Source organism: Theropithecus gelada, chromosome 8 (assembly GCF_003255815.1).
Source record: "Theropithecus gelada isolate Dixy chromosome 8, Tgel_1.0, whole genome shotgun sequence".
Taxonomy (NCBI): Eukaryota; Metazoa; Chordata; class Mammalia; order Primates; family Cercopithecidae; genus Theropithecus; species Theropithecus gelada.
The window spans coordinates 96,605,317-96,619,484 of NC_037676.1; the positions used below are offsets into that span (position 1 = coordinate 96,605,317).

At 44.7% G+C, this 14,168-nt stretch overlaps 1 protein-coding gene across 2 annotated transcripts; it reads right to left on the reverse strand.

Annotated features, from left to right (window-relative positions):
- Positions 1-651: 651 nt before the first annotated feature.
- On the reverse strand, positions 652-13,948 carry GEM (GTP binding protein overexpressed in skeletal muscle). Of its 2 annotated transcripts, none has more exons than XM_025395220.1 (5): positions 13,693-13,948; positions 11,796-12,132; positions 4,757-4,833; positions 3,430-3,634; positions 652-1,990 (listed from the first exon to the last, which is right to left on the reverse strand). In XM_025395220.1, the coding sequence occupies exons 2-5, from the start codon at positions 12,121-12,123 to the stop codon at positions 1,713-1,715; spliced, it is 888 nt and encodes a 295-aa protein (XP_025251005.1). In that variant the 5' UTR covers positions 12,124-12,132; positions 13,693-13,948; the 3' UTR covers positions 652-1,712. The 2 variants fall into 2 exon arrangements, with proteins under 2 accessions (XP_025251005.1, XP_025251004.1); XM_025395219.1 differs by having other exon boundaries at positions 13,808-13,945.
- Between the last annotated feature and the right edge of the window lie 220 nt (positions 13,949-14,168).

Genomic DNA, 14,168 nt, shown 5'->3' on the forward strand with positions numbered 1-14,168 from the left:
AAGTCCCATGATTGTCACCATCATTGTGTGTCTGACTACAAACTCAGAAAGCTAGGGAGAAGAGAGTGAAATAGGGTACATATAGGGCCAGAGAAGATGTGAAGGCAGAACACCAGGAAGTTCCATTCCAGCAAAAGGGCTGCATACAGCCACTGGATAGATGCCAAGTGATTAATGCCAAGCCGTATTAATGTCAGAGAGGAGAATTTGGTGAAAGCTTTGCCTGGCTAGATCTCGGGTTGGAAATCACTAGTTTCCTTTATTTTATTTCCCCCTAATCCTTTATAACTTCCTCTAATGCCTTAGTCAAGCTTAAGACCATGAGCCTCCAGGGAGCAAAGCGAGGCCCATCTGTTCAGTCAGGCATTTGCCAGACCAAAAATGTCAATCTGGCTTTTCCTGTAACAGCATTGAGATGACCCCAAATACTTCCCAACGGTATCAGCCAAAAATAACTTTGCATTACTGTGAATCGTGATTCCAAAGCAGAGATGTCAGGGATACCCTTTAAAACGGATAATGACTGGGCTATTGCTGGTGAGAAAAAAGAAAGAAAACAACAGGCATATGTCTCTTTGGAATGTGCTTGCTCTAAAGGCTGTATAAAAATAATCCTAATCATCCTGCTTGGGGAGGAAAACCAATCAAGAATGCCTTTTTTCAAATATTTTCTTTTATTATAAGACATATAGGTAAAAACTTGCATATTTTGAAAAAGATAGAAAATGGTAATAAAATGGATATTTTTCTTATTAAGAAATATGTTCATAAATATGCTTTATCAAATGTTAAAATGGTTATTTTGCAAAATAATAATAAATAGAGCAGAGCTGTGACATACAAGGATCAACCAAAGTACTAGAAGTTTTTATGCTATATGTTTTATAAAAATTCAGACTTCTGATTATACATCAAAAATTGACATTTTGCACTACAGGGTATCAATAATTTTGATTTTAAAAATATTTTTATGATGAATCCATGAATTCAAAACTAATAAAACATAAAAGGTGGTTTGACTAAATAGAATCTGATTCAAGTAATTTTCCCCTAAATAAGAAATTGTAAGATATAATTTTTGAGCCTATAAGGGATACATGTATCAGTTCCCAATTCTACACATCTTGGTGGGCACTGAACAAAAATTGTTTGCCAAGCCTTTGTTTCCAGCAAGGTCCACATTATTTCTTTTCACAGTTTGATGGAACAATAATAGTCACGATTCTGATGAGCCTAGTCCTACAATTCTAGCTCCATCGATCTTAGATTCATAGAAAGTTTTCCCTCCTTTGAAGAAACTCATTAACAGCTTTCTTATATTTGTTTATGACCCATTGGCCTCAAAGTCACATATCAGAACACTGGGCAAAATTTTTAATGCGAAAATTTCTTGTTCTAGGCATTCTTTGTAAGCTTTACTTCTCTACTATCCAGAAGAGAAGAAACACATGTGAACACCAAACACATCCTCTAACGAGTCTTGGGTGTTCAAATAGCAAGGTCAGGCTTTTCCTGGAAATAAATACTGACTTTTTACAAAAATCTTTCATTTCCCATGCATCATGTTGCCCACAAGGCTAATACGTCAGCTCCCTGCTACAATGGGGGAAACCACATCTAACAATACTGAAGTATCCAATCTAATATAGATTATTGGTCCCAATGGCCTTCAACAATGTCCATCGAAGGGACATCTGGGTGACTCTGGGTTCCTAGAGTACAGAGAGGTCATGGCAGGATTTGGACTTGAGCTTGAAGGCCATATTCTTGTTGTTTTTGGCCACGATCTTGCCCCAGAAGCGCCTGGCCTTCCTGGGCATGCTCTCCTTCCTTTTCTGATAGGCCAGTCGCCGCTCATTCTTCTCCTTGCTGTCCCGCCGGAGGCGCACCTGCCGCACAATGCCCTCAAACAGCTCCTTCACGTTGTGCTGGACAGCTGCGGAGGTCTCGATGAACTTGCAGTCAAACACCACTGCACAGGCTCTCCCTTCTGGGAAGGAAAGAAAGAGGTGAGAGGGGCTGCAGAGCACAGTCTCGCACAGCACACAGTCAAGCTGGATGGTTCTTCGAGGTAACACTAAGTCAGCTGTATATGCAGTGGATAGAGGATGCTGCTGCAGCACGGGCCCTCCCAGGGCATGAATAGAAAATGTCTCACTGGAGGATCCTTGGAATTAAGGGAGACAGGCTTTAGACCTGGCCCACCATATATTCACTGTCCGAAGGTCCATTTCATCAAATACAGTGATATTTGTTATAACAGTAAAAGCCATATCCTTAGTTTACTGCAGACTTACAATGTGCCAAGACCAAGGCTAAGTTGTTTATAAACGCTGTTTTCAATGTCCACAACAATCTTGGAAAATACATTATTATCCCTGTCGAATACATGAAGAAACTGAGGGGAGTCTCCTCTGCAGGTGAAGTTCACACAGCCTGTAAGTGGCAGTGAATCCAGGTCTGCTCAGTTCTCAAGCCCACACTCAACTCTTTCTCCTGACCCAGTTTCCAGAATTGGGAATAAGAATTCTACTACTTAGCTTTCCTCTCTTTAAAAGAAAATAAAAATAAAAATGAAAATAAAGCAATAATGAGATATCTTGGGAAAAAACTGAGAATTGTACAAATGTGTAATACAGTTAAATTATACAAGCTTTTCTGTGACAGTCTCAATTGCAAGTATCTCATTGTGTTCAATGACCATGCATCAAGTTTTGGTTTGGAAAAAAAATGATTACTGTAGACAGTTGTGTCCTAGTAGGAAGACATTCCCAAACTAGCATGTACATTGTCTTTATCAGGTGTCTTTCCTCCTCAGCAGGGCCTGGCAATGCAGTATTTTAGTTTTATAATTATATAAGGGATCAAATCTGAATTAGGCCAGTAAAATCTCAAGGGTTGTAAGAGCACTTGGGTGCCCACTCAGAAGACAGATTTTCCCTGAACTAAGTACGAAGAAGAATATGTGACCCCATCAGACTGATGCCTTAAATGAAATTTCAGAAGCCAGGGATGGGGAGTAGGAGAGTAGGACAGTGTTTCTAGGGCTTACAGGAACCAGAGTCAGCCAGAGTAGAATTCTTTTTCCTCAATGAAACTCTTTCTCATGGTTCCCCTAAATCAGAGTTCCCTATCCTTCTTGCATGAAGATGCTACTTTCTTTTCCCTGTACTCTTGGGAATTCCAGGAAACTCCTTAAAAGCGGGAAGATTAGCATCCTGCAGGTAGACCAGATGGACAAAGGAGAGTAACTAGTGTGGAGGAGACTGACTGGGACTGTAGGAGTCTGAGAAACACACCTAAAATTTCACATAGCATCTTTATGAGTTCCTAGATCCAGCCTCGTGGAAGGAGGGAAGAACCTGTGTCTGAAGGAAAATGCATGTGATCCAGTGACTGTTTCTGCAGTATTGGCTCTGCTCCTCTTACCTGATACAGACACTTCCCGGCACCGCACTAAGTCACTTTTGTTGCCAACCAAAATTATGGGAATGTCCTCTGTCTGCCGAGCCCTGCGAAGCTGAATTCGTAGCTCAGATGCCTTCTCAAAGCTCGCTCGGTCTGTGATTGAGTAGACAATCAGGTATGCGTCCCCGACCTGCATGCAGTGGTCGTGGAGCCATTCATTTTCCCCCTAATGAAACAATAAGATCTTCTGTGAGTTCAGTTACACCAGGGAATGAAGCGTCAGTTTGCAAAAAACCACTATGTGTGTCCTAAAGTACCCTTGCTGACAGGAGGAAGGAAGAAAATCGCTTCCGACTCCCCAAAAGTATTGATCTTCCATGGCTATAAGATGTCTGGTGGCTGTAAAAATTGCTAGCCTGTCCACTATTTATGCCAAAAAGTTTTTACTTTTCAATATCTTCTACAGCTTGATTTGATAAATTATACAACTACTCTGCCAAACAGCATTTCCAGCTTCTATTTAATCTACCATAATGAGCATTTTCTGACTTCCCAAAAACTCCCTTTTGCCTTTTCCAAGAGATGAGATTAAGAACAGTTTTGTGGGACTAGGAGGGTTTTCAATAAACAGAAGTCTAGCACATAGGTTCTGAAGTTTTGTTTGTTTGTTTGTTTGTTTTTTTGAGACGGAGTCTCGCTCTGTCACCCAGGCTGGAGTGCAGTGGCCGGATCTCAGCTCACTGCAAGCTCCGCCTCCCGGGTTTACCCCATTCTCCTGCCTCAGCCTCCCGAGTAGCTGGGACTACAGGCGCCCACCACCTCGCCCAGCTAGTTTTTCTTGTATTTTTTCGTAGATACGGGGTTTTGCCGTGTTCACCAGGATGGTCTCGATCTCCTGACCTCGTGATCCGCCCGTCTCGGCCTCCCAAAGTGCTGGGATTACAGGCTTGAGCCACTGCGCCCGGCCAGGTTCTGAAGTTTTTTAAATCTTTAAAAAGCCAATGTTGAAGACTAGTATTGAGAATCTCAATATCTTCATATAAAATGGATTTATGTTATTTAAAGTAACTGTCCATGCCTGTTTGTATTTTCCCTAAAACAAACAAACTTTTTGGGTGTGTTTTTTAATAGAACTAAAGGCAAGTCACTACAACTTGCTTGTTATTCAGAACTCATTTGTTAATGACCTGTTCCTTAGAACAGTCTCATCCTTCAGAAGTATGCTTTTAATCAAGAAAATGAGCCCACCTCATCTGGAACACCCACTATATAGGACAAGGTCACCCTAGCACCAGTTTGTTGAAAGGAAAGCCCTGAAGGAATTTGGAGAGCTACAGGCTCTGCATACCTTATTTTCCCACATATCCAGGAGTATAATCGTTGCACTTTCCCCATCAACCATCAGGGTTCGTTCATATGTATCTTCTAGAAAAGAAAGAACAAAGATATTGGAGTCAGGCGAATATGCAACACTTCTCCATAAGAGGGTCAGGTAGAAAATTATGCTAGAACATAAACTTACTAAATATGCAATTAATTATGTAAGTATACAAATATTTTCAAAGGCAAATTACTATATTTTGTCACCTTCAACAACATTCTACATATAATTCCTCCAGTCCTTATCCAGCAGAACGTCTCTCTCGAACACGTATCACTAAACCACATGGAGTAAAAGACATTTGTTTGCATCATTCCTGGACCTTTTGTATGGGAAAATCATTTATGAGGATAAACTTACTTAAGAGCTTTTGACTGAGATTCAATGGTTAATGCCATGGGGAAACATTAACCACCCAGTGAAACTGTAAGCTGCATTTTCCTGAGTCCATTGTACCTTTCGGTGGGTAGTTACTGAACACTCACTAGCAATTTCAGGAGCTCTGAGCTCAGAGACATTGCTCCTCTTTGGACAAGTGCAAGAAAGAATCTTGAGACTCTCCCTGTTTTGGCTGTAGTTTTCTTCCTTTTCTTAAAAAAATGCTGTTCCCTAGGGCTTGTTTTCCCATCTTGAGTATAACAGAAATACAGCCTCCAGCTCTACGTGGTAATGGAAACTTTCCTCCCTGTACTTGAGCCCAGATCGTGTGTAGGTGAAGGGCAAACACAGTACAGTGCAATGGGCCAAAACAGTTCCAGCCTGGAAAATCCATGGGGAGCAGGCATAGAAAGGGGCGCAGTGGGATTTCTGCAAGTGGGATTTCACTCATCCCAATACCATTGAGCCCATCCCCACTCTATTTTCACAATGAGGTTTCCTGTTTTGAATTTCATCTTTTGAAAATTATGACTTTCATAATGATTTATCATTTTTCCTCTGGTTCTTTTTGTCTAGGATTTTTTCCCTCAAATATCCACAAGGCCTGTTCCCTTACCTCCCTCTGGGAGAGGTGCTTCCTGGCCATCCATTTAAAATTGCAACACTTCTCTCCCACAGTATTCCTTCCCTGTTTTATATTTCTCCATCTCACCTATTGCCACCTAACATACAACACATTTAACTTACTTATTCTATTATTTTCTGTCCCTCCTGCCCCTCCTCGTACTGTTAGGGCAGACATTTGCATTTGTGCCGTTTACTGTGTCCCCCAGCACATTGGTACATTGCTGGTGCACAATAAAGTCTGTGCAGTGAATGAATGATAAATATAGCACTGTGGCTGCAAAAACAAGCAAACCGGAATTGGAATCCAGGTGCCATCACTTATGAACTCTGGGGGTCTGTGCCACTTAGGCTCTCTGAGCCTCAGTTTTCCTCATCTGTGCAATGGGATTGATAATAGTACTCACACCTTAGGGCTATGTGACAATTACCTATATTAAGTCTGGGCACAAAGTAGAAACTCAATCAGTGTTAGCCATTATCACTTCTTCAGGTGAACGAAGCTGGTTCTTACCATACTCAGCACTTCCTCACTACAGATAAATCCTAGCTTAAGAGAGCTACATTGGAACCAGGGCACTTCTTGTTTTACAATAGCGAGGGGTTTATGAAAAACACTGCTCCTGGTTTAATGCTTCATCATCTAAGAACTGGAATCAGGAGAGGTTTCCCTTCCTTACGGAAGGAAAACTTGGACAAATAAGAAGAGAGTTAACCAGGGATGTCCCTGTCTTTCTGTGAGTTTCCCCACCTCCCACAGCATCATTCTTCTAATCAGTAAGTGTTTGCCCCTGGGGAATTAAAACTCTGTCTGTCATGCCTATCGTGTGCCTTCTCACAATACGCAGAAGGAACGAGATCACAGTGGGACTATTTGGATTACGGGGGGTAGAGCCTCACAACCTCAACATGCAAATTAGACAATGCAATGGAGACCATCAGAGCCTGGGCAGCAGGGGCCTGACCGCTGCTTCCCTTCCCACCACAGGGTTCTTAGCTTTTCTCTAAAACCCCTCCCTGCACTCAGACAACTCCTTCAATGATGGAGGAACTTTCCCAGCTCACCACTCAGGTACAGGGAACTTGCTTGAGTGCCCAGTCATTCAAATAGAAACATACTGTGTTCCAATTGCTGATGGGAAAAGAAAACCCAACTTTCTCCTGGCATAAGAGATATCAGAACAAGTCTAGAGAAAAAGTGGACTAAGGATCACAGCCATGAATGTAGAAACACGATGCTTTGCCGTTCTAGAAGCTTCCTGAGAGCCTCTAGTTTCCTGGCAGGCTCTGATCTTACCTTTGCCTGAAAATTACTGTGTTGGAGGCCTGGGAGGCTAAAACAATCCATCTCCTCCCTGCTCAGCACGTGTGCTCTCCTTTTGATCCCCCACCCCAGTACATGAGTTTAGATACGGCCTCTGGCTATGTGCGCCAGGACCCTTCCAGCACACATGGCATCCCAACTGAAGGCTCTCCCCTAACCAGGTGCAAGCCTGGGAGTAACCAGAGCTCCAGGTTTCTCTTCATCTAAGTTGCTCAGCTCATCTTTTATCCTTTTCAAGTGCTAATCAGGTGAGAAGGGAAGGAAAGGAATACCAGACTCTTGGAGAGCTCTTTGAAATTTGCTTCCGGTAAAGGTGTGGAGAAAGGTTTGGATACTGATTAGCCTCTGTGAAGCTTTTCAGTAATCTGGGTCTGGGGACACTCCCACTTCTCCAGTGCACCGGAAGAAAGCTGGGGTGTCTGTCCACTCTCTATGTAGCAAGAGAACTCATGCTGATGGGGACGGACAGAGGTTCTACAAAGGGTGATGGTGGTCAGTAGCCACTTTCTCTAAACCAGTGTGTCTTTCCTCATTTGATCCCCCTGACAGACTCTCTCCTTAACCAAACTTTAGTCAGACTCCTCTGAATCCTCTTCTCTACCGGGCCTCCACCCTGGGCTTCCATTTCCATCCTGGCAGAATCCAGCTTTAGCAAGAATCCTGCTAAGTCAGTTTAGTGAGAATCCCCCACCTTCAATATCTGATCAAATTCCTCACCCACCACCTCTGATGTCTAAGTCCTTGGCCTGACTTCAGCAAGAATCCCCCCTAACCTTGACGTCTCCTCTTAGTAATTTTCCATCCTCTGACCCCCTCCCACCTGCTCCTTGGCCAACTACCCAGTTGTTCTTCTTGTATTTGGAGTTGAGCCCCATCCCTCCCCGCTATTGGGATGCCTATTGCAATGGTCCTGAATAAGGTCTTCCTTACCATGTTAATAATTTTTTTGTTAGCGCCTCTTGTGCTTGGAGGTGAGGCCCCTTCTGCCCGAGACTGGCTCTAGTGCTGTGTGTGGAACCCGCCCAAGTGTTCTCTCACTGCCAGAACCGACTCCTGCAGCACCTCTAAAGTTCCGAGACTCCAGCATCCCTCTCCCTGAAAACTTTCAACTGCTTCCAGCTTTCATAGCTCAGGGGATCCCAAGGCACCTCGGAAGAAATGCCTGCTCTACAAATACTGTCTTCTCCTTTACTGGCCCAGTCCCCTCTGCACAGCTCCAAGGGCCCCAGCCAACAGTGACCAAAGTGGACAGGGGCCACAAGCAAGGAAACCGCCACTTTTGAAAGATAAGCACATCAAAAGGAAATGGTAGATTCAGAATCAGCTCTAACTAATGCTCATTTTGTACTTATTATGTGTCAGGCACCATGTTTCACGCTCAACATGTTATCTCCTTTAATCCTCGTAACACCCTATGAAGGAGGTATTACCCCAATTACACTAATGAGGCAGCTTGAGGAGGCTAAGTGGCTTCTCCAAGAGCACCCAGCTAAGTCAGTGTCAGAGCTGTGTCTAAACCCATTCATCAAACCCCAAGCCCAATAAGACTTCCATACTTTGCTGTATATATGTGGTGTGCCTTCCCACCTAGCTCAGGGCTTCCAAATCCTACTTGTTCCTAGGGTTCAGCTCAGAGACCATCTCTTCCATGAACCTTATTTTATTTTATTTTATTTATTTTATTGAGATAGAGTTTCACTTTTGTTGCCCAGGCTGGAGTGCAGTGGCAAGATCTCAGCTTACTGCAACCTCCACCTCCTGGGTTTAAGCGACTCGCCTGTCTCAGCCTCCTGAGTAGCTGGGATTACAGGCACCTGCGGATTACAGGCACCTGCCACCATGCCCAGCTAATTTTTTGTATTTTAGTAGAGATGGGGTTTTACCATGTTGGCCAGGCTGGTCTTGAACTCCTGACCTCAGGTGATCCACCTGCCTCAGCCTCCCAAAGTGTTGGGATTACAGGTGTGAGCCACCGTGCCCGGCCAACCACGAAGCTCTTAAATCCACAGTTAGAGGTAATGTTTTCACCTCTGAATTCCCACAGCACTCTCCTTACACCACTTTCAAGACACCACATCCTATCTCAATTTCTACTTGGTGTATACATTATGCTCCATTGCATACTGTGAGCATCTCCGCAGAAGAAGCCCCATGACTATGACTCTTCGCATGTCCCCGGAGTGCCTCGCCAAGCTCTCTGCTATACATTCAGTAACTTCTTAGGAATGAATGAATGAATGGCATTCAGTGTGTACAGAGAGTCATAAGATTACTGCAGTATAATTATAACAATATCCATCTTTATTAGGAGAAATAATTATGAGAATATTATGTCGATTTTTTTCTTATAGTAGATGCTGATTTAAAAAAAAAATGTAGGGGTGTGCCTTAGAAAACCTTCCTCTTGGGAAGCAAAGCCAACTAGTGATTCCAGTAGGCCCTACAGATTCTCTGTGTAAGAAGCTAGGAAAGGATTCCCTTTCTCTCTTGTGATTGAACCCAAATCCTGTGTCTTTTCATGGTCCCCTGAAGCCCCAGGATCAGCCATGTGCCTGATGCCCAATCTGCTGTCATATTGGGCATCTATCTCTGTCTCTCTCAACAAAGAAGTTTCCAAAATATCTGGGAAGCCTACCTTTCCAAATTCCAGGTATGAGTCAGTCTTCTTAACATTTTATGCCTATGGGAATAGTACCCTCTGGATACATACCACTCCATTCTAATGGACAAACATTTTTTAAAGTCTACTATCCACTAACTTTTTTCAATTCTTCCCCTTAAAAACAAACCAAAAAAAACCTCCCAGTCGATCTCTTCCTTATGTCAATGCCCAAAGCACTGTATTGTTACTGTTTAAAGTATTAGTTAATGTGATCCTGCTCTGCAACATAGCCACTGACACTTAGCTCATTAAGGAGCATGGTATACCTCATCCATCACCATGTACCCCAGAGCTTAGGACAGAGCCAGCTGCGTGGCTGATGCCCAGTGCGCTGTCATACTTAGTATTTGGAAGCTAAATCCTGGGGCTGCAGGGGGCCATGAAAAGACACAGGATTTGGGTTCAGTCACAACTAGATTTGAATCCTGGTCATGCCATGTACTAGTTTTTTCACCCTGGGAAAGTCACTTGACTTTGTAAGCCTCCATTTCTTCACCCATAAAATAGGTATATTAATGCCAGATTGATTCAAGTATTATCAAAAACATGTGTGGGAAGTACTTAACACAGTGCCTGGCACATAGCAAGTTCCCCAGAAATGGTAAAATGAACTGAACTAAGATTATAAAATCCCAAATTCTAAATCTACCTTCCTTATTGGGTGATTCTGGATAAAGCTCTTGGTCTCCCTGAGACTTAGTTTGCTCATGAGTACAAGAACTTTGTGAAGACCAAAATAAACATGAGCAGATATAAGGCACCTAACAAAGTGCCTCTCCCATTGCAAACATTCACTCTAAATGTCAGTCCCTTCCTCCCATTTCTCTTTCCTAGCAAGTCACCTGGCAGCCTTTACAAAGAAGGAGGGAATCAATTGTACAACACTGGCCCTATTTCTCCCTTTACTCTTGTGAGATTCCAGGAGCCAGGAGAGAAATCGATGTTACATCAATGAGTCATCATTTATAGCCCAGTTCCTGAGCTGCCTCATGAAGCAGTGAACTCCTTGACACTGAGACAGTCAAGAAGAATAAAACCTCCAGATGAGATGGGCTGTGGGTAGTGAGGAATAGTATTAATATGCATCAATGCAGGGGAGAACTGAGTCATCGCTGAGACACCTCCCTACTCTGTGATTCAGTTGTGAGTCGCGACAGAACACAGAACATGTGACTTGGGGAAACACTGAGCAGTGCTTCCTTTATTTCTGTAGCGGTGAATAGGGACACGTAACTACCCTGGTCGCATACGCTCAGACTGAAGCCGTGGCTGAAAGACACTTTATGGACGGCATTGGCTATCAGGATCTTCATATTACTTAGCAGAACATAGGGCTGTACTTTACCCCTAGCTGAAGAATACATGCATTTTGAGATAATGTCACCTCAAAACAGTTTTGGAAATAGGCCAGGTTCCAATCAATAAATAGATGAAATGAAATTGTACAGGGAAAATTGTCTTGAAAAGCTGTCAGACTCTATACAAAGTATCATTGTTATACTTCACATTTTAAAAAATTATTATACTATTTCAAATACAGATTTTGAACTATTTTACACCCACAAAAGTTTCTAATATTGGTAGAAGCAAACTGATCAAGCCATCCTAACAGCTTTTCCAACTGGCTTGTTTTAGGTATAACCATGGAAAATGGCTGTGCCTATACTGAGTTCCGGGAAGAATGTTCAAGTCAGAGTCAGCAGAAGTCAGAGGTGGGGCGCTGACCCTCTGGCTATGCCCTCTCTAATCAGCCTTCCCCCACCCATTTAGAATTGAAATCTGAAAAATTCCCTTTCTGGCCCAGGTTCAATAGATTTTGGTCCTGTCTACAAGCTTTTTCATTTTATTGCCCTGAGAGCCTGTGCTTGGGCTTTTCTGGAGACTCAGCTCCCCCATCAATTGTCCAAAATGCATAAACCTTAGCTCCCAACTCTGCAGGTAAATAAGCCACCCACCTTCGCTCTTTCTTCCTGGGCCACGCCTGATGGAAAGAAGCCCACTGGGGCTGGGACACCTACCTCCCAGCACCTCGCAGTCGCTGTCCATGCTGTCATGCACACCTGCAAAGATGTTGGCCAGAGTGGACTTGCCCACCCCCTGCTCCCCTATGAGCACCACTCGGTAGTAGGTGTTCCCTGACTCAGAGGAGATGACTGAGTCTGTGGAGTCAGAGGACCAGCTTCGGCGGCAGTGGTCCTCAGGGGCAGCAGAATGGCGGTTTCGGTGGCTGTACTGGTGGGGCTCTTTCTGGACCATCAGATGCCTGCCATCGGCTGGGATGCTCCAGCGCTGCTGCTGCGGCTGCATGCCCACAGTGCCCTGGCGCATGGTGACATTCAGAGTCATCGTTGGGTCCTGGGGAGCAAAGCAGCCAAGATGGCAGCATTAGTAAGCATGAGTGAGAGCTCTGCTCAAATACATGGTCAGTCATCAGTAATATTATATTAGATGAGATGAGAAGCAAGTATCCCTAACATAAAAAACACCAATTAAACAGTCTCCAAAGCCCAACAAGACAGGCTTTCAACTGGACACACACACATACACACACACTGCCCACACTGTCAGTAACCAGCTCCTCAGGCAGACTGTCATTTACATGGAAAAAATAATACTGTTAACATCAACCACTGCCCATGGGCTTACCCCTTCCTCAAAGCAGACTTGGATCAAAGAAGAGCTGCACTCGGAGCTGGCACAAAGGCAGCTGGGAAGAACCAGCAGCCTCCAGAGATGACTTGAAAAGCAACAAGTTAATGTTGCTGGGGACCAACTGGTCAGGTTAGCTGCTCTTGTCTAAACTTGGCTCTTAATTGCACCAGTGTCCAGCAGGTTTTGTGCCTCAGTGGGAAACACGTGGCAATGACATCACCCCCACCCCTCCCCACCGCAACCCTGGCTGGACTGGACAGGCACTTATTGGAACTTCCATGTTTAGTAAAGTTGCTTTGATGCTCTCCAGCTGCCTGGAGAGCATCCACCTGCCATTATTGGGGGTAGAGGGGAAATTTTCTGTTTAAAGTTTACGCCTCAGCTGTGCCCTCTTATCCACAGATGCCACTTTTAAAGCATCTCAGCTCCAAACCTAGACACCCTGGCAGAGAAATGATCTGCTCATGTTCAGACCTAGCAAATTTGCACAGAAAGTGCCTCATTCTTAACAAACCACGTCCATTCTCAAGAGTTCTTTAATTCAACTCAGATTCCTTTCTTGAGACAGAGTCTTGCTCTGTCACCCAGGCTGGAGTGTAGTGGCAGGATCACAGCTCACTGTAGCCTCCAACTCCACTTCAGCCTCCCAAGGAGCTGGGACTACAGACCTGCACCACCACGCCCACTAGTTTTTTTATTTTTATTTTTATTTTTTGGTAGAGACGGTGGTCTCACAATGTTGCCCAGGCTGGTCTCCAACTCCTGGGGTCAAGTGATCCTCCTGCCTCGGCTTCCCAAAGTGCTGAGACCACAGGCCTGAGCCACCATTCTCAGCCCCCCTTCTTGAAGCAAATCAGAAGGCTGAAGACTACCCTAAATGATATTCAACAACTTCGCTACAACTTTCCCTTTGCAGACTGCCTCCCCTAGGCGGAAGGTCTGTTTTTCTGGCTACTGGCGACGAAGTGTAAGTACGCACATTGCAATCAGCAAGATGCACAAACAGTGCTCTCCCACCCTCACCCCCACACTCCATACCCCAATACCTCGCCACTAACCAGGACCACCAGCTGGTTTTTTAGTCTCAAAAGCAGCACCTCAGTTGGCAGACTTACATTCAAACAACAAATACATAAAGCATCATTAAGGGCTGCCCTCTCTGACCACTCGATCTGTAGGAGGAGGTGACTGTCCTACCGAATTGAACTAAGGAACCTGCTGATGAGAAGCGACATCCTTTGCACTTGAAGCTCTGACCCCCACCAGAAAATCCCAGCGCAGAACGCACGTTTCAGGGGTTCTTTTCTCAACTTCCAAAGTTCTGCGGGCTGGGAAACTCCCACTCTCTCCCTTCTCCGTCCCGGGCCGCCCCCCTTACTTGGCTCGGCCGGATCGGCGTCGGGGCGTCAGCGTATCGCGTGGGTCTGCGCTGGGATACCCGAGCCAAGAAGCGGGTAGTGCTGCGCTGTGCCCGCCGTCCGTGCCCGCCGCCTGCAGCCGCCGCGGCCGGGCGGTTTATAACTAGCCCAGCCGACCCGCCGCGGGGCTTTTCCGTGACGTCAGCGCCCCCGCCGGGAGGGGGCGGCTCTGCAGCAAACTCGGAGTTGCAGCCACTTGCTAAATCGGTTACTCGCAGTCACATGACCCCTTCTCTCTCCATTTAAAAAATAATGACAGTTCAATCCTGGGCCTCCTTTATTTTGTTTTATTTTCTTTTTTACCAGGTGAACACAGGAAAA